The sequence below is a fragment of the Plodia interpunctella genome, chromosome 6 (genome assembly GCF_027563975.2).
Source record: "Plodia interpunctella isolate USDA-ARS_2022_Savannah chromosome 6, ilPloInte3.2, whole genome shotgun sequence".
Taxonomy (NCBI): domain Eukaryota; kingdom Metazoa; phylum Arthropoda; class Insecta; order Lepidoptera; family Pyralidae; genus Plodia; species Plodia interpunctella.
In genome coordinates, this window is record NC_071299.1 from 3,795,618 (window position 1) to 3,817,076 (window position 21,459).

The following is a 21,459-nucleotide window of genomic DNA, read 5'->3' on the forward strand; positions in this document are numbered from 1 at the left end:
ATCTTAAATGGCGGGGCAAAGCAAACGGCGCTCTTTGTACTCTTTCAGGCCGATGTGGTGTGGCGAATTATCCATATAGCTTTTTGGAGTGAATCGTGACCAATAGTTATACATAAAAATCATTCCAGGTATGAACTAAACAAAACTAATTCGGATAAATAGAAATCAGTTTTTGTAATAACTTTATTATAGGAATAACAAATACATAATTTGAAATTAATAAAGAATGATACATATAAAGGCGGAGGTATCCAAAATAGGGAAACCATACGTAGCGTATGCAATGTACATAAAATTTAAATATTTTTTAATTTATATCTCTCGTCATAAATTGCTGTGCCCGACGGGCCCGTAAATGTACTTTTCTTTGTATGTCACAATGTCAACTTTGTGATAAAATTATCAAAGCTACAGATACTTTTATATTGTTATATGGTAGTTTATTAATAAGGTTTTATAATATACGAATATTCCGAATAAGCTACCATATTAATTTTATTAATAAACATTAATTCTGACTACAATGACAATGATAGCAATCATTGTCATCGGAATATTCGTATATTATAAAACCTTATTAATAAGCTACCATTTTAATTTCATTAATTTTAAAATTCTGAGATTTTCACTCGGCCTATTAATTTAGGAAGTACATTTTTTAATAGTCAGTGATCGGTGTTGATATTTTTTCTTCAAAATATCCAATTAAATGTAACAATAGCTAATATGAAAATAAATAAAAAAGTCTAAAACGTTATCATTACAGTTTATCATTTCCTTATAGTATACACATTATGAAGACGAGTTGGTGCGATGTAATTTTTTCGGTCAAGTTTATGAGTCGAGCCCGCTGCCATAGAATTTAAGTTATAAAAGGGAGGCTCGTCAAAACGATCGTAAAGTCAGGACCACAGCTTATTTGAGTACAAAATAATAGTGAGTCATTGGGAAAGCCAAAGCAGAAATTACACTCTGAAATATTACGTGTACAAGGCAATATTATCGATTGTTATCAAGCTTTGTTTCCACGTGTATTCGCATTAAGATAATACATACTTTTATTTTCAATAAAATCTAAAAAAAATTTTATTGATTATACTATTTTAATTAAATGAAAATACTCACCCAATCATCGGTAGAAATTGTATTGTCGCCGAAAGTAAACAATCTACGAAGCGATAGTTAAAATGATGTATAGTCCAATATATTTACTAATAACGATAATAGTATGTTTATAAACACGTCAAAATTCTAGTTAACAAAGAGGAAGCAACACTTATTGTCACACATTTCGTGCGCGATTTTAGTGGACGAGATCGCGGCGCGCAACACGTCCGTCCTTCGCTGTGGCTGGGGCTTACTGAACTGACTGAGCGGCTACGAGAGTTATGTTGATATCGTCGAGTGACATCCCAGCGAAGTTGCTACGAACGGCTACGAAAATGCTACGCGCTACGGGAAAAATTATATGTTGAGGAAAAATTAGGAAAGCTCCAACCGCGACAGTCCATCCATTCACTCGGTCGTAACGATACAGCGCACGATCCGACCCGATTAATACTAAGCACGCCAATAAATATTGATACTCGAGCTCCTTTGTCTTGCACGGAAGATTCGTTCCCTTATATTAATGGTACACTCACGTTTGTTTGACAAATCGTGTAGGCACGGGGTTTCGCTTCGTTTTCTTTTGGCATTCCATTCTCTGAAGGCTTATAGGGATAAATATAATAAGAAAATGTGATAAATCCTCATTGTTAGTTGAGTCAACGATCCAAAATATTTAATAAATAACTTTACTATGAACGAGCCGGATTTTATTAATACGATTTAATGATTCTGTTACATTGAAACTTTATTTGGGTCAAGAGAAAATAAACATTGTTTGATGGTTGGCCTCAAACCAAATTGATAAAATAACGACACATATGAGCGCACTTACGAGTAACCAATAACATTAATTTGTTCAAATATCAATATCATGTGAAAATAAAGGGTTGAAATTAGGTCACCTATCGAGCTAACTCCGCTGGTAATTTGTGAGTATTTGCGAACGAAAGTCAAATTGCTGAGCTGACGGCTCTGCGGGCCAATGTGTGACGGACGATAATCCGGCCTAATTAATGTATGGACCCGGGAATCCGTTCATACGTGATATTGTACGAAAGATCGATCGCTTGCTGCTTACCAATACAAATATCACATTCTATTTATACCCAATGGATGGATATAATTCATCGTCATACCCGAAATTAGATTTTCATTCGTTGGGCAAAGTTGTTTCGGCATCAAAGCCACACGATGTTATTACTTTTGCATGTTTATGTATCAGTTAAATCAGTATTCTTAATATACCTATACCTAATTTTAGATTTATATATTTGCATAGATTTGAATATTGGTACATAATAGGGTAGATTTATGGATAACGTTTTGGTATTTATGTATGTTTGTGTGTGTGCTTATAATAAAGACTATTCTATATATTGATGTAAACAACGTCGAGTTAGACATTTGCGTGTCAAACTAAAATGTAATCCTCTCATCCGCAGAGCTAGACGTTATTAAGTATATGTGGTCGTCAGTGGAAATCTTTGCAAAAAGACTCGTCAAAACGCTATCTCCCGTACCACTATGTTATTAAAGCACTTTTATTACTACAACTAAGCCGATCTCGAATACCCTCGAAGCAAGTCCGTACCGTACCATCTTTTATTACGCACTGTCCTCCAGATGATCCCATGTGGAATAACGTAGATAGTCCGATGGACGTAGAATTTTATTAGGGCCATTAAACTCCACTGGGCCCTTGGAAACAATGAATTGCCAAATTATTTGCGTGACGAGTTCCGCGGCAGTAAAATTGACAATAGATTGTCACTAAGTTATTGATTGGGGATTTATAAAGCGGGTCGTATGCGAATTTATTCCTATTAATACATAGTATAAAATAGAGTCGTTTCCCGTTGTCTGTCTGTCCGTATGTATGTTTAGATCTTTAATACTACGCAGCGGATTTTGATGCAATTGAATAGATAGTTTAGGAGTATTATTTATTATGGTTTTATGCGTAAGACTTACATAATGGGATTACTATGAAGTTAAAGCCTTGAGATACTTCACGTAGACAGAATAACAAATAACGCATTACGACCTGTAAACATACAACAGCTTATGTATTTCAATTTTCCTAATGAAACATGAGTCTTGCATGACTTTCAATGCTTAAAATCCACTGTGACTATTTAAAGTTGAGGTGCAAAATGAATGAAATTCAATTTTACTTAAGCGTGGCTTGAATGAAGAAAGAAACATAATCGGGTGATATTAAGTTCTTCACTCCAATTAATTTTAATTAATTGACGTTCATTCAAAAATTGGAAATTCATTACTACACAGATAGAAAATCAAATTATACCTTTAGGAGACGTAGAGAGCAATAATTCAAATTGCATTACCTAAAAGTTAAGACTTATTCCAATCGAATTGACGAATTCGTTTTCATAGTATTGGATAAAATAAATGAAATATATTGAAAACAATGTGCTTTATAACATGAAAATGGAAATTTCGATCGTAAATTTAACATGTTTTTTTATTTCGTACTAGTGGCTCGTCTCGGCTTCGCACACTATATATACTAAAAAAAACCCGCAACAAAATTAGTTGCGTAGTTTTAAAGATCTAAGGATATATATAAGAACAGACAGACAGCGGGTGACTTTTCCCGTTAATTAAAAAAGGAAAAATATTACGACTACACTAGATCGAGTCAATTTCTTTCAAAAGTGATGTATAAAGTCACAGTGTACGATCGTAGATATTCGTAGACATCAAAGTCGTAGCACCGTAGGCCTCGTAGACTTAGCTTTATAGACTTATCGTAACTAAGTTCGAATAAATTCTGATATATAGATAGATATTATAAAAATTAAATAAATGCATAGAATGAACATTTTCATTTTAGTTATAACCCTTAACGCAATATTTTTATGATTTAATCATTAAATAATGATGATCCTTATATTCATCATGATCATTAAATTGACGACCTCGGTGGCGCAGTGGTAAAGTTCTTGCCACTGAACCGAGAGGTCCCGGGTTCGATCCCCGGTCGGGTCATGATGGAAAATGATCTTTTTCTGATTGGCCCGGGTCTTGGATGTTTATCTATATATGTATTTGTTATAAAATATAGTATCGTTGAGTTAGTATCCCATAACACAAGTCTCGAACTTACTTTGGGGCTAGCTCAATCTGTGTGATTTGTCCTAATATATTTATTTATTATTTATTTATCCTATCCGATGAATATTACAAATACGAAAGTTTGTGAGTATCGGACGCAAAATCTACTGGACGGATTTTGGTATACGGGTAGAATATAACCTGGAATAATATTAGATTAAATAGCAGAATGATAATTTTATGTCACGAACACACATATTACAGTAAATGCTAATAACAGGAGATATCAACCCGTAGAACATGTATAAAAGTGTGGAATCTTTTCCACACAATAAAACAACTGAAAATTCTCACCAAACTTTGTGCATTTACTGTGCAAATGCCGGTTTATTCGGTGTACACCTGAAATAAAATTTCTGGATAAAAATATTCTGTTTATCAAAATCATCAAATTGTAGGCACATATCTATATATCTCTTATTGAAACGTACTAAAATATATATTTAACTTATTACATAAATATGTAACAGGAGGATTTTAAGCCTGAGACTGTAGCTAACAATCAACCTGAAGTAATGTTTTTGGTCCAATTTCATTAAAATTTATAAAATTGTTTAAAAGAATGCATATTTAACGTGAATAATTTTTTTACAGACATTAAAATCGTTTAAATTGAATTTTCACTTTTTCCCCGACTGACAGAGTTGTCAGTCAGGGAACGCATTTTTTCAACTATAAAAAAACACGGTTAAAACTAATGCAGTTGCATTTATTTTCGCTGGTCTTATTCGGTTTTAAAATAAAAACGTGTTGGGTTGCAGTTAGTAGCGGAAACGTTGGTTGGAAAAATCTAAGTTTTCCCAAAAAAAAAACTGTTTAATCTAAAGATAAAATTTAACACAGTGCTAAAAATATATAAAAGTTAAATTTTGTAGTCATGAAACATGTCACCTCATAAGTATTCATACGTAACTCATTAAAATTATCAAGTAAACAATTAGGGTGATTTGCACCAGCAAATTTGACATTGATTTTTAACCGGCACGTCTCCGACGTTTAGACAAAATTTCGTACTTTGTTTTTCTTCGCACGTTAAAGTTAACGTAAAAGTTGACAGCGCAACCCACCCTTAGACGTCAATCAACGAGGATGTTACCGGAATTGACCTCCTAAGACATTGTGAGCACGACACCCCACTAATGTGTTATTTGTCGTACAATAAGGTAGCCGGGGCCAGGGCTGTCACCGACGCAAAGTGTAAAGTTTTTCCTGAACAGGGCTTTTAGTCACCTAGCACCAGGCGAGGTGAAGCGCCACAACCTTCGTTTCTGAAAAGCTTTCAAGTTCGACACGGAGAGCTCTATTCAAATAGCCTTTTCTGTATACAAGCCTTACATAAATCAGGTATTGACTAAGCTGTTTTCCTTTCATGTGCAAAATTAATAAATAAAATATACTCTTTCATAAAAATATAGTACTATTCTAGTTTTCGGCGCAAAACGAAATACTTTAGAAGTAAATAATTTTTGTGTAGCTGAAGTTTTAGTATTACGGTGTATTATAGTTACGTATTATTTTAATTTTATAATTTTGGGTCTCAAGTTACTTATATGATTTGAATAATGGTAAAAATAAAAAAATATATGTTAAAAAAGCTTTATTTCTAATTTCATATATTATTGCTTATTGGTGTCAGATTTTATTCACCCCGAAAGGCATCTCTGACATTACTTAATTTGAACTAACTAAAATAAACTGAAACAGAAGAATTCGTAGCGGTCGTAGGAGAGTGCAACGGGCGAAACTTTTTTCATAAAACTGCGCCGAGCCAGTGGGTTGCTGCGAAGAAAGAGCGACCAAGCGAACAGTTGTCGGGTTACTTATTAACTTTTATAACTCTTGTTATACTTCACGGCCATTTTATTCATGGTAAGAGAAAAAAAAGTCGGGTGTGATAAGGATACATACAATATCAATAATTGCTTACTTACTCCGCTGGCTCAGTGACCTCAATGTGGAGCTTGGTTTCCGAATCGTAAGCACGCCATTGTCTTTTATTCTGTGCGATGGGTCATATGATATCAATGGGTAAATATTTTAAAAACACGATTTGATTTTCAGAGCTCACGAAATAAAATAAAGTTTCCTTCATCCGTCATGTTTAACATGATACGAACGTCGGACATGATAATTTATGCTCAGAGTAATACCTATTACATTTTATTACATTACTATTATTAGGAACTTTATTGGACTGTTTATAGCGAAACCTAGTATATATGACATTAATTTGTAGATTTCGAGCCTCATGAAAAATAATATCTAGACGGTAGCAGCTTGTGCTATAAATAAACTTGAATTATTATAGGTCACGAACATTCCATTGCCAGTACGAAGAAGCGTCTCAAGTCGGATTGTATGTAATGAAAATGCTGAATAAATTTGACCCGGGAATCGAGAAGACAATGCCAAGAATGTAGACAAAAGTTTTTTCATAAATGTGCAAGGAGCGCGTCTAGCGAGAGAGTGAACAGCTGACGTTTAGCCCGAGGCTTCTGGCCTGTTGTACCCGCCACTTTCTGGCAGATGTGTTGAAAAGGGGAAATCGGGATATCTTGCCAGATTTTATCATTTGGCCCCGGGCGATAAATAAAAGGAATCCCGTTAAATGTTATTCGGAAATCAACTCGCTGAAAAGATTTGAAAGGATGAAGCATTTGACGAGCGACTTTAAGCTTTATTGGTTCAATGGCGAAAATATTAATGTATTTCTCTTTTGACGCAATAAAACTTTGATAGGATGAAATGTTTCGGTTGTTAACAAAGTCAAAGATCAGTCAGTACCTACATGATTTCGTCAAAATTGGTACCTTTATTCGATAGCAGGAGTTGGGATGGCAACGTAAGCGGAGTGAATATTAAAGGTACTATAATTGGATTTTGTTACGAGTTGTCATGCCTGAACTAAATCAAACTTTATTTCCAAAGGGAGGTATTGGACCGGAATCTAGTTACAGGATATTGGAAGTTATCTGAAATAATCTGAACACACTTTTTTGTATGTTTCGTTGTGAGGAAAAGTTCTCCCCCTCCATTCCAATTATCTCCTATATGTAAGAGTATCATTATTGTAATAGAAATCCACGTAGAAAAATGAGTAGTTAGGCTTATATTTTTAAAGTTTACAGCCCATTAAATTGTGTTGAGATTACAACAGAGATATCGTTAAAGCTATGTTCAGATATCATTTATATAATGTTTACGTCATAAAATTCGACGTTCTAATTTTGAATAACTGAATGCTAAAATTATTCAGCATTAAATTTAGAACGTCGATGTTACCGTATAATTACGATAACATTAATCAGAAAAACTGTTCAATGGCAAGGGTAGTTCCAAAATGCTAGTAGTTTGTATTTTGGTAAATATTAATTAATTTAGAATATGACGGGAAAAAGTGGCTGTCTAACTTCTGAATAAATGATAAAAATCAATTATTTCAATTCCACAAAATTAACAAAGCCGTGTTAAAATACTAATTGATTTATAAAAATCATAACCCTTCATTTCATAACCCTTCGCCGTGGTCGTATAAAAAAGCTTGATAAATAATTTATTATCTTAGACGAAGTCACTCGAGCGTCACGCTGTCAATGCTATACATGCAAGCGGTGAGAGTGAACGCAGCGAAAGTAAATACATGGCATGCAATACGATACATCAGCTTTAATGACACAATAAATATAGTTTTAAATTTTAAGAACGCAGCGATCTCTGTAAACATTGTGAAAGTTTACATAATAGTGCCGTAGATTTTAATACGAGCACTAAAATGTTATGGAGGCGGGCATTAGACACAAATCTCACACAGACGTCGCCACTTAAAATAATCTGGCGCGATTTAAAGCCGCCAAGGTATTTAGTCTATCAAAAACAGATGTTTGCGAGTCCTGGGCAACATAAACACGGACATTGTGCCGCAGGCATGATTAAGTACCATTTCTTTGTTTACGCTATGTCGCTAAATACCTGACTAACCAATTATTAAAAATCTATTTTCATTAATGGATTATTTGTTACATGCTAATTATAGCTATATAGTTATTTGTTATTCATCTAACGTACATCGCTCTGAAATCATTTGTATAATATTACTTTTATCTTTACCGATAAAATTGTGAAGTGTGAGTGTGTTGATCTTCGCTTAGAACATTATGGGCAGCCATATCACGAGCTAGTTCATCTTCTTTATATTAAATTACAAAAATATTAACATATTACTTAGTTATTGTTACAAATAATCCAAATATCGTTTTTATTGTACCATAACCTCGTGACTGTTGATTTGATTGAAACAAGCACGTATAACGCGAGTATCAGTCACATTCTACAGACTTTCTTTAGCAGTTTCTTATTTTATCTGTTGAGTTCAGTTGTTTGTTATCTTACCGAGGACTAAGTATACTTCAATATATTATTTGATTATATCTTAAGACTACTGTGCAAAATATGCATGACTATCAGGTTAAAGAAGTTAATCAAGACAAAATACTGTAATGGTAATCATTTGTTGTTTTTCTTTTGCTGTTTATTCACAAACAAAACATTTTTTTTTCTACAATAGTTATTAAAAACTGTGAGCGTTCAGTTACCGGGAAGGCAGGGACACATTAACGTTAATTTTATAAACAAACGTAGAAGTTGGCTTGCGGCCAAGTGGAGCGAGCGCCGGCGCCACCGCCAACACCCGTGCCATTTCAAATGCTCTATCTGCTACTGGCGATCTATCATTTGCACAGGGATTCTGTATCTGTATCAATGTACCTATTACAGCAGTACTAGCGTTGTTGTTTTCCGGTTTGAAGGACGAGGGAGGCCAAATAGAGAGACCAAATATTTCAATGGCATTTTAATGGCTGTCGAGCTGGTAATGAAATTAATTCACAGAGCAGATTTACCTATTTATACTATAAATCTAGTTTATTACTAGTTTCAATTAAAATGTGGTTGAATTCTAAACTTACACAGTTATAGAGGCCCTATTATCTCCATGAAATTTGACTCGCAAACCGCACACTCCCCAATGGGTCGACATAACTCGACCCAAGCTGAATGCTTTAATTACGCGGAGTGAGTTGTTCACGCAGGTGACTCCTTAATTACAGGGTTGAAATTGAGCTGCCCATTCGAGTGACACATTTGCAAACGGATTATCGTGTCCTACACGCAACCCTAGTGCGAAAACGCCATAATAATATTTTTATTGGGAGAAAATTTTGTTATCCGATAATTATCGCGTACTTATAGCACTTTTTTTTACGTTAAACAAATGTAAAGCCAAAGGCTTATTTTTCTCAATTCAACTAAGTGCAACTGGCCCAACTACTTATGAATTTTATGCATCAGTTTTTTAATATTATGCAATATAACTAAGATTGTATAAATTATCGTTAGCTAGTTCGTTATCTCAAGAACAAAGAGTCTGAATCCGTCTTTATTGAAACTGTTGCGCCTATTTCGACGCTACCGCGCCGCTCGATAAACACATTAAAGACACTTGTATCAAAATATAATGCTTTAATCAACGGGAACGTTATGCAAACTTGTGATTAGCAACATTAATTGACGTTATGAGTGTTTACGGACGGCCTGGGAATAATAAAGTGAGCAAGCTAAGGATTTAAATTACAATTCATTGCTGAAAATTGCCGCTTCAACAAAAATTAAATTTTACATACGCGTAATGAACTTTTGTTTGTGGTAAATATGTACATTTAGTCTACATGTCTAGCTGCTGGATATTGAAAGGGCATAAGAAAACTCAACGGACGTGTTATGGTAAATATACAATTAATAAAATATGAAGTGTAGTCAATAATAATATTAGCCATATTTATTGCACTTTACTGTTATTATGGTACAATAAATATGGCTGGTGATATATTCCAACAAATAGTGGAAAAAATATTTGATATTTTTTTACAAAATTCTTAATTATGACGATTGTAGTAGTAATAAATACTATATATTTTACAGTCACATCAGCATTCTCTGTAAAATTGTATATCCGAAGTTGTTCATCATAAATTGAGCTACGTCAATATTTCAAATTTTCCCACAAATCATAATCAATTAATATTAAAGCGTAGGTGCGTTGTAACTTATAAAATTTGGCAAATTTGTTTTATGATAAAGTCATATTTCTACATGAAATATAATTTGGTAGTACATTAACGAGTTCAAAGTTTATGGATTCGCTTGAAAGTTTTCCTTGTACAATGGTGTAAAAAGGCGCCTACATTTGCTATTCCGCCTACGTCTCACTGTTTGAGCAGGCAATTGACTCAGAGCAATAACGCTTTGCTTCTGGCACTTGAGCCCACACGCATTTTAACAATTTAGAACGCAACTGTAACATTCGCATCTGTATATTTTGATTTTGAAAAGGGAAAGCAAGGAAAATGTATATTATTTTCCAGTACGAAATCTGCTATACATTTATTTACTTCTAGCACGAGGCACAGTGAAATATACAATCTTCACACGTCACATTCAACAAGCGGAGTCTAGTTAGAAAAATACTAAACAAGTCACGTGTCCGTAGTTGTGTCTAATATGTATCCTTTCGAAGTAGTTGACCATAGCCATCATCAATAAAGTTGATAACATTTAGAATGTATTCAAGTCACGAGCGCGACTCCCGGCAGCATTTACGATGATATCTTATATTCTACGAGTAACATAAATCGAGGAACAATAGTTTTCCAATAGTCGCGTGACACTTTCTGTTAGCTATTACGCATCCATAATGTTGTTCGCCATTTATATAGCACAAATTCAAATTAATTTAATGTTCATAGTTGTTTACGCTATAAATAAACGTCTATAAGCGTTTATTTACTAAATTGATTTTCTAAGATATCGAATATTTGTCTTTTAAATTATACAGTGAAACGAAATATATTTGTTGTAGCCTAGAATAGGGAGAATCCATTTCAAAAACAGGGCTATCAATACTGGCAAAATGAGAAATCCCATAACACGGGTATGCAAGTACATTGTAAATTTCCACACAAATTAAAAAGAGTATACAGCACCGAAGCCGCATTATTTCGGGCGTCCATCCCTCGTGAATCCAATTTGCGGCCGGCAACGTCTCCTTGTAATGGGATTTCGACCGCACTCTAGAAAAAGCCTATTTACACTTCTCGAGTACCTTATCAAGCACAAATCACTCCGATAACAATACAGACACAACTAATTTTAAGTTAAATATAGTACGATCGAAAACGCGTGTGTACTGTACGTACGTAAAATAAAACGATCTTGAATTTTAATTAAAAAAGAAAAAACATTTATATAACACAAAACACACGGGTTTGGACAATGCTCAACTCATTTAAAAATCAGATTTCAGAGCCGGTTTAATTAAGCCCGGAAATGAAATGTGGAAGTTGCCCACGAACAAAACAAACCAAGAGGAAAATTCCCTACTGATTATGGATTCATCGAATCGATCATAAACGTGTGTGTATAGGGATTATTTTCATCACAATATTTTGTTAAGTAATTAGATTTTCCATTAATATAAAAGATTTAATTTTAAGAGAACCAGATATTATGAAGACTAATTGTTTTATCCGTTGAATTTGCGGAGGTATCTTGATCTATTAAATATTTCAAATTAGTAATTTTCTAAGGCGCGAGGTAATTTCCATTGACAAACGAGCGGTTGAGCGCCGGCTGCGTCTTAGCCGTCACGTGCGCGCGGTAAATAAAATACGTTCGAGTAAGCCCGTAACCAAAATGACAAATCTCATTCAGCATGCAAATTTGCGAGACCCTATCTAGGCCGGAGCTTACCTTCATTCTTTATTTTTAATTTAAAAACGTAATTCGTATCCGACGCCGCAATAAGAGACACTAAAACCTTCCCCGTTTCACGACATACACTTAAAATTTCATGCGCCGTTTAGGTAAAATTGAAGAGCTCCATCACGTGTAATGATAAGCCACGATAATAAAAGGGAAAATTTTACGTTTTCCGCGTTTAGTCAGTCATCGGATAAGATCCTGTATCCACGGAGCGGAAGGGCGGCACGGTCGAACGGCGCGGACGCACGCGGAATCGCAAAGTAGTAAATCAGTTCATTGTTGTGAACGGCTGGATATTCAGTTATTCAGTTACCTCTACGCCATTTTCGCGTAGAAAATTTGCATTGATCTACATGCAAATCTTTGGGAATTTAACGGCAACGTGCATGAAGGCAATTATTTTATTTTTCACGCTTCAACTTCTGTTTCGAAAATGTTTTTGGAAAATGGGCTCTGTTTAATGGCGGATGTTATGTTTTTGATTATTTACAAAAAGTTTTTATAATTACAATACAAGGTATTCCAGTAAAATTAAATACGATAAGAAGTTATGAGTTATACTTATAAGCAATATAAATTTATAAGCAAAAGGCATCTTTTTAGGGCTAAATATTTATTTATGTTCGGGTTCCGGGTGTAAAGTGAACAATATAAAAAACCGAGAAGAAATCGAATAACCTCCATTCTCACTTACTGTCGACCTTATTCTGCATTACGGGCTCCTATTAAAAATAAAACGAACTTAACGAGTCCCCGAGACACGGTGCAGGGGCGTAGGGTAGCACGGGGAGGGGGGACGGTTGAGGCGCAAAGGTCCTCATGCATTAGCGCGTAGAAGCCTAATGTTTACTCGGCGTTACTTTGTTTGCCAAACAGGCTTTGTCGATGTCGACCTCGCCGCTCCGCTAACCTGTTGGGCTCCTCACATTTTCTAACTCCAAAACGGGTTCTTTATTTAAACCTACAATGTGATTTTAAAAGCATTGAGTGGTCACAAATGAATTATGTAAGTAGCTAATAACAAATGTTATTTGAGACCAATAGACACCGATAAATGTTTTGCCTGGAAGAAGCCGGTTTCTCATAAAGTTCGCAAGACAAATCGAATTCTCCACTAGCTGTCATTTAGCTTGATTCTCAAACAACATGCCACGGGTGAACGTGCCGGGTGCCGACTCCAACAATCCGGAAAAGGAGGTTGCGATAGCTGGAGTAGATAGAAAAACGTCAAGTGGTTGTTTTTACGCCTGTACGAAACTAAATGGCAGACATGAACATGGAATGAACTGGCGTGAACGCGTGTGGAGGCCGGATATCTAGCCGTCAACGAACCATCAGCATGTCGTCGGATTGGCCCGTAACGCGGGACCTTATATCCGCCGCGAAATGGAACGTGATTCCACTCCCAATACCGCGAACAGATACCAGTGACGAGATGTCGATATTTGTATTTTTCGGAGTCGTTCGCGCTTTTCATTTGTAATCGATTCTTCTCTCGGTTTCATATATTCAAAGAGGCTTGAATGCTCGTATACACATAAGACTTCGATTTATCTACGCATTTCAATAATAACGTTGAGTTAACATAACTGAAACGCTATTCGAGTGAGTAGATGTATAAACTACGTTCATTCGTAGGAATGAACTTTACACATGTAAAATATATGTGCGAGCAAAGCGAACTAATATTTAGTCGGCTGCCGATACACGGATCGATGTCGAGATAACAGCGTACAAAGTTTATGATTTATTGTATTCAACCTATGCGACACTGAGTAAACAAAGTGCCTATCTTAAACATGTCGATAATAAATAATTCAACCACGACCTGTTTGCAGTTTATCTTGTTTCAGAATCACACGTACTTTCAGGTTCAACATATACAGTAGATAAAGAGTATAAAATACTCTTTAGCACATCATCAGCTTTAAGTACATCTTAGAAATCTATTACTTTTAAAGCGGCAAAAATCAAATAAAATCTGTATGAATGCAGCGCAGTAAGACAAAATGCAGTAAATATAGCTCAATCAGTATAAAATAAATATACTAAGAACTACTAGAGACAAGAGAATTTAGAGCGACTGCCATTTAAGCTCTTTCGTAAAACAAAACAAATCTGCCATAGCATAAACAATAGAAGGATATTTACGCGAATAATATTTATCATGTACACGAGTCTCACGTAGTTGCCATTTGCAAGTCATTCCAAGACAGTGTTTAAGACAAATTGTTATGCATGTGGAATTATGCAAAGTCTGTATGATAATATTTTATGCTCGGAACCACTTATCTATTGCGAAGCCTGCATTCCATTCCGTTGCTGTAGTAGACTTACGCTAACTTAGATGATAAGTTTAAGTTTGTTCACGTAAATATATTTTGCAAGCTTTAAGCCACTAACTTGTTGGTAGTTGCTACCGAAAAATATCTAGATATTCTGTGCTTGAGTGTCAAATAAATTAAATTTAGAAAAATGTTAAACCTTATCCTTAAGAAATACGACATTTCAAAAAAATATTCTACGTAAAAAAATTCGTCAAAACGGAATAAAAAGGAATGTTGACAAAAATATATATTTTCTAAGGTGATTCTAGGGTGCGAATAATTTAATATTATATATTTTAAGGAAATTACTAATTAATTAATACACACATATACTATACTGCAACCAACACTGGTAAAATTTGATCCATTGCTTTAGATATTAGCACGCAAAAGGAGTGGTGTAACACTTTTATGTTTTAACGTTTTTTTTTATTTTCATTTCGGAACTCTTTCATTCTGTTTGTCTATTATTTTGGTTCTTGATAATGTCTTGTCATGGTCTTGTATGTCAAACTGAAAGTTACGTGGTGGTAGTGGTGATTCAGTGCAAGAATTACGAAAACTAATTTCGAAATTATCACTGTCTTTACCATCAGAAGACATTCTTGAATCTCATCTTGAATCGGGACTTGATTTAAAAGAGGTAAAAGAATCTCTTTTGAAGTCTCAAACTAATTTAGGTGCTCTTAGTAAGCATTTTGATAAAAACTTATATGTAAGAACCGAAACATTGCTACACCATATTTATCATCGTCTTAATAGAATTAGAAGCGCAGAAGCGGAGCTCGATGTTTATAAAATTTGCGTTTCTAATCTTAAAAGTCAACTCAATGAATTAGCTTCCTATAAACAAAGTACTTCTCATGCAAGTACTACCTCTGTAGTTAGTGAGGGTATATCTGTTACTACTGCTACGCCTATTGTTTGTGACAAAAATTTATATTCAGATTTATCTAAGTTAAAATATTCTGGATCATCTTGTGTGCATTCATTTATTCAGAAAGTTGATGAGTTCGTTCAATCCAGAGGAATATCCTTTGATAAAATTTTATCACTCGCATTTGAAATCTTTGTTGATGATGCTTTGCATTGGTACAGATATAATAAAGATAAAGTTAAGTCTTGGCAAGAGTTGTGTGTTTTGCTCAAGGAAGATTTCTGTAGTAAAGACTATGATTACCGCTTAGCTGCTGAAATTCGTTCTCGTACGCAGGGTGAACGCGAAAATATAATTGTCTATATCTCTATTATGCATGGTTTATTCGCTCGTCTTTCGAAACCGGTCTCAATGGAAGAAAAGTTAGACATTCTTTTACATAACATACGTCCTTGTTATGCTAATACTATCGCGGCTTCACCGGAGATTAAGACTATTGATGAATTGATATCTATATGTCGTAATTATGAAAATATTCAGTCTAGATTCTCTTCTTTTCACGAACCTCCTTCCATAACTACCGGTACTATTGCTCCTGAATTCGCTTATAATTATAATTCTTCTTTTCCTAAATTTGATAAATTTAAAAATAATCAATATGGTAAATTCAATTCATTTAATAAGTCTTACACAATTACTAATGGTAATAAAGTTAATTCTATTGACGCAACTCAAACATCTAAAAACGAAGTGGCTGCTCTATGTACTGAGTCTTCTGGATTTGTGTATTGTCCAAGATGTAGGTCTAACTCACACTCACTTGGAGTTTGCAAGCAACCTCGATTTTTGATTTGTTTTAAATGTGGTAAAAAGGATGTTCGCTACCCGGAATGTCCAAATTGTCATAAAATGGAACAAATTAATAAGGTTAAGTCAAAAAACTAGACAAGTTCGATTGGAGTGATCGTTCAAAGGAATGGGAAAGTTGGCTTACTTTTATTAGACAATTTTCTGCTTTTAATTCCGTTGCTTCAATCGATAACAATTGTCTAAATAAAGCTAGACCTTATGTAACTATAAGCATTTTTAATGAGTCGTTTACAGGGCTACTTGATACAGGTTCTTGTGTAACTATTTTAGGGAATGGGTCTCATTCAAAGTTAATTGATATGGGATTCCAATTGATTGAGACTGATAATACTCAATTCGTTGGTGCTGGTGGACATAAATTAAGTTCAATTGGTCAAATGGCACTTCCTATACTATTTAAAAATCAGTGTCATCAATTGTTTGTGCATGTAGTTCCTGATATTCAATATTCCCTCATATTGGGTATAGATTTCTGGCGTACCTTTGGTCTTTTTCCAAAATATCTGGGTGCTGTAAATTTTGTTAAGGATTCTGAAACTGTTAATAATATAGATTTTAAAACTAAGGGTACATCTGTTTTGTATTCTTATGATCATCTTACAGTTGAACAAAGGAATACAGTTGATGATCTTATTAAGCAATTTCGCGATATCTCTTATGAAGAAAAAGGTCTAGGTCGTACTTCATTAATACAACATACAATTGATACTGGGGATGCTGCCCCCATACGTCAACGTTATTATCGCATGTCACCGGAGAAACAGCGAATTATTATTAAACAACTGGATGACATGCTTAAAGACGATGTTATAGAGCCTTGTGAGAGTCCTTGGTCTTCTCCTGTACTTCTTACCCCTAAAAAGAATGGTGAATTGAGATTCTGCCTGGACAGTAGAAAATTAAATTCAATAACTAGAAGAGATGCATACAGTTTACCATATATTTCTGAGATTCTAGATAACTTACGCGATGCTAAATTTTTAAGTAGCATTGATTTATCTAAAAGTTTTTGGCAGATTTTAATAAGCAAGGAAGATCGTTGTAAGACTGCTTTCTATATTCCTTCTCGTGGTACGTTTCAATTTAAGTCTATGCCTTTTGGTTTAACTAATGCTCCAGCTACACAACAAAGGTTAGTAGATTTTCTTTTCTATGGACCTGAATTTGAACATAAAGTATTTGTTTATATCGACGACATTATAATAGTTTCTGAATCATTTGAACATCATATCTTTCTTCTGAACAAAGTCTTAGAAAAACTCAAATTAGCCAATTTAACTATAAATTCTGAGAAAAGTAAATTTTTCAGACAAGAGCTAAAATATTTGGGATATGTTGTAGATTCCAATGGTTTGCGTGCTGATCCTGATAAAATTAATTCTATCCTTAATTACCCAACTCCATCAAACCGTAAAGAAGTTCGTCGATTCATTGGTACTGCTTCATGGTATCGTCGATTCATTCCTAATTTCAGTCAACTAGCCTCTCCCCTGAATAAACTAACATCTCAAGGTAAGAAGGCTCCTCCATTTGACTGGTCAAAGGAAGCTGATGTTGCTTTTACTCGTTTAAAAGGATTTTTGGTTTCAGCACCTATTCTTTCTTGTCCAGATTACTCTAAACCTTTCGAGGTTCATACCGATGCTAGTGATCATGGTTTAGGCGCAGTACTAACTCAGACTCTAGGTAGCGAGGAAAAAGTAATTGCTTACATGAGCAAATCTTTAAGTAAACAAGAACGCAATTACAGCGCTACTGAACGCGAAGCTTTAGCAGTTCTGTCCGCGATTGAACATTGGCGTTGTTATTTAGAGAACGGATTAAAATTTACTGTCTTTACTGACCATTCTTCACTAAAATGGTTTTTAAATCTTAATAATCCTACTGGGAGACTAGCTCGCTGGGGTGTCCGTCTTTCCGTTTTCAATTTTGAAATTAAGCACCGTAAAGGCAAGGATAATATTGTTCCCGATAGTTTATCACGATCCGTTCCTGTAGTTGCTATTGATTTATCTAACAATGGATCGAATGAGCCGGTTCTTAAAACTACTGACTCTTGGTTTTTAGATATTTACAATGGTTGTTTACATTCTCCAACAAGTTTTGTTAATTATCGTGTTCTAAATGGTAAACTATACCGTTATATTAAATCTATTAATCCTCTTGCTAGGGAATTTGAGTGGAAAGAGGTTATTCCTTTGGAGTATCGCCAAGACATAATTTTTAGTAATCATTGTGAAGCGAGCTCTGGTCATTTTGGTATTTTTAAAACTTATAAACGCATATCTTTGAATTATTTTTGGCCTAGTATGCAAAAAGACGTTAGTAATTTTGTAACCTGTTGTGATGTATGTTTGTCTTATAAATATCCGAATCATGCTACTTTAGGAGCTATGGGACGTCCAAAGAATTGTAGTCGCCCTTTTCAAATGATTAGTGTTGACCTCGTTGGTCCTTTACCTATATCTAGAAAACAGAATACATTTTTATTGGTCATAACTTGCTGTTTTTCTAAATATACGATGATATTTCCAATACGTCGTGCAACAGCTGATATAATATGTAATATTTTGGAAGATAAAATATTCCTTGTTCATGGTATACCTAGTACCATAATAATGGATAATGGTAAACAATTTATCAGTAACACGTTGAAAAAATTATTTTCTACTTATAAAATACCTAATATTTATTACACTCCTTTCTATACTCCGCAAGTTAATATGGTTGAACGGTATAATAAAACTGTAGTTACAGCTATTTCTACATTTATAGATAACGACCACAGGTCATGGGATACTCAGATTCCAAAAATTCAATTTGCTATAAATAGTGCTGTTAATGAGGTAACAGGCTATTCACCATCATTTTTAGTTTTTGGTCGTGAACTGGTGTCTTGTGGTTCTCATTATTCAGATGCCGACCTGGAAGGTCATATTGTATTCACACCACGCGATGCTTACGCGGAAAATTTTGGTTACTTGAGTAAAATTTTTGATAAGGTCTATGCCTCCTTGATTAAAGCTCACGCAAGAAATAGTACTTATTATAATCTTCGTCGAAAGAACATAGATTTCAATGTGGGTGATATTATTTGGAGGAAAACATTTCACCAAAGCGATAAGGGTAATAGATTTTGTAAAAAACTAGCACCTAAGTTTATAAAATGTCGCATAATCGGAAAAAAATCGAAGTTGGTTTATGAATTGGAGGATATGTGTGGTAATAAATTAGGATCTTGGCATGTTAAAGATTTTAAGTTAACTTAAATGTTAAGTAGCGGATTTTATTATGAAAAATCCTTACCTAAAAAGGGGGGTATGTAACACTTTTATGTTTTAACGTTTTTTTTTTATTTTCATTTCGGAACTCTTTCATTCTGTTTGTCTATTATTTTGGTTCTTGATAATGTCTTGTCATGGTCTTGTATGTCAAACTGAAAGTTTGGTTGATTATATTCTAATGTGTAAAGATTAAAATAAATTTTAATCTCCTATTTATCTATTAAGATAGATCTGTAATTAATTATAGGATCCCCAAATATTTTGGGTAAGAGCTACTTTTATTCTTTGTTATTATAGCTGTTATTTTGTTTGAATATAGTTCTATGTGAAAAACCTCATCATAGATAAATATTATATGTAAGCAAATCACCTATAATATCTTATCTATTTACCATCCCTTTATTATAAATAGTGTGTAGCTAATTAATAGCATGCTATTACTTTCTTCCCATAGGGATTTACGCTCCGGTACCGGATTCCCCTTCATCCTACGGCCGCACTTTGAAGATATTCTCTTTCCCTAAGTTTCCTTGATGTCTGGCTGATTTGGAGGATTAAAGGAAGTGGTGTTTTTGTTTAGAGACCTTTTTATCAATCGGGATGTGTTAATATTTTGTTACCCACCTATTTAACGGTATTCTTCCATTTCCTTTTAATTACATTTTCTAAAATTAAAGTCTGTCATTTTTGTAACGAAGTCATTTTTGTTATCTTTTCCTTACTAGATTAGAATAAATGTGACAGTGGCTATATAAAAATGTAGCGAAAATCTCCGAAACGTCGCAGCACGTCACAGCCCGTCACTCTCCGGGAAAAGCAACACCCGAATTAAATTCCTCAGCTGTTCTCCAATGCGTCCACGTTCTGTTCCCGGCACGAATTTCACGACAAAACTCTAGAGAGATTTCTAAAATTAGGTACATTATTTAGTTAAAGTGCGACGCGTTTGCACGCCGACTGCGAGTTACGAAGGAAAAGGAACGGTTTTCTTTGGAAATGTGACTTGAGGACAAATGACAGTACAAGAAGAAGCCATGCCAATCATTTCTATCATTATTTAGTTGAATGTTAATATTTTAATGTGTTCAAACAAGTTGTTCTAAATATGGATTGTTTTCTAATTATATTTAATCCGAATGGTTAATAATGTTGGATACCTATCCATTCAACCTAACTAACCATTCAATCTATTAATTATTATAACGAAAATGTTCTAAATGTAAATTTAAATGTATATATTTTTTTGAAAGAACAACAAACAAAACATCTACTGAACTCTAAACCTTTCCTAGGTTTCCTTAGGTTTATTAGTAAAAGATAGTAAGCATATACTTAAGTAACAAAATTTCTTAATATCATCCGTATTAGCATCAACTTGTATCAAATTCCCGCTAACGACGCGTCATATAACTGAAACAATTGTAAAGTGGAAAAGCGAGTTATGGCCGCATTGAGGGGAAAGGACAGGCGAGTGCATTAAGATAAAGCGAGTTGGGACCATGCCAGCGTCTCAAGTGTCCGGCCTTGCCAAGCGAGCCGCAGCTCGCGCCTATCGTCGTCAATGGCATATTTATATCATTATCATTACATATTATAAAAAAAGTCCGTGTCCGTGTCGTGTCCGTGTCTGTCTATACAAAGGCGATAAACTCAAAACTACCGGACGGATTTTTGTACGGTTTTCACCAATAGATAGTGTGAATCCTGTTGAAGGCGTATATGTGTGTATGTAATCTATGTACGTATGTATATGTACTCTATTACGGTTTTACCCAAGCTAAGTCGGGAAGGGCCGCTAGTATTTTATATATTAAGAAGCTTTTATTTTACTTGCAATGTCTCAGGTGGAATCAAATTAATTTTAAAACTCTGTAATTAATTTTAAAAGCAGATATATTCAACCGATTGAGCTGTTCAATTTTGTATACATGTTTAGATTGGATGACAATGCATTATTATGATAAGCATGACCTGATGGTGCACCCCAGTCCGGCTCCAAGCTTGGGAACTCCTCAACAGTTCACTGCATGGATATGAT

General features: G+C 34.5%; 2 protein-coding genes across 2 annotated transcripts in view; one reads left to right on the forward strand and one right to left on the reverse strand.

Moving 5' to 3' along the window:
• The window catches only part of sfl (sulfateless), a 102,778-nt gene that overhangs the window by 55,673 nt on the left and 25,646 nt on the right, over positions 1 to 21,459 (reverse strand). The window lies entirely within an intron of this gene.
• On the forward strand, positions 13,210 to 20,114 carry LOC128670889 (uncharacterized). Its single transcript, XM_053746906.1, has 3 exons — positions 13,210 to 13,275; positions 14,911 to 19,686; positions 19,876 to 20,114. The coding sequence occupies exons 1-2, from the start codon at positions 13,210 to 13,212 to the stop codon at positions 16,210 to 16,212; spliced, it is 1,368 nt and encodes a 455-aa protein (XP_053602881.1). The 3' UTR covers positions 16,213 to 19,686; positions 19,876 to 20,114.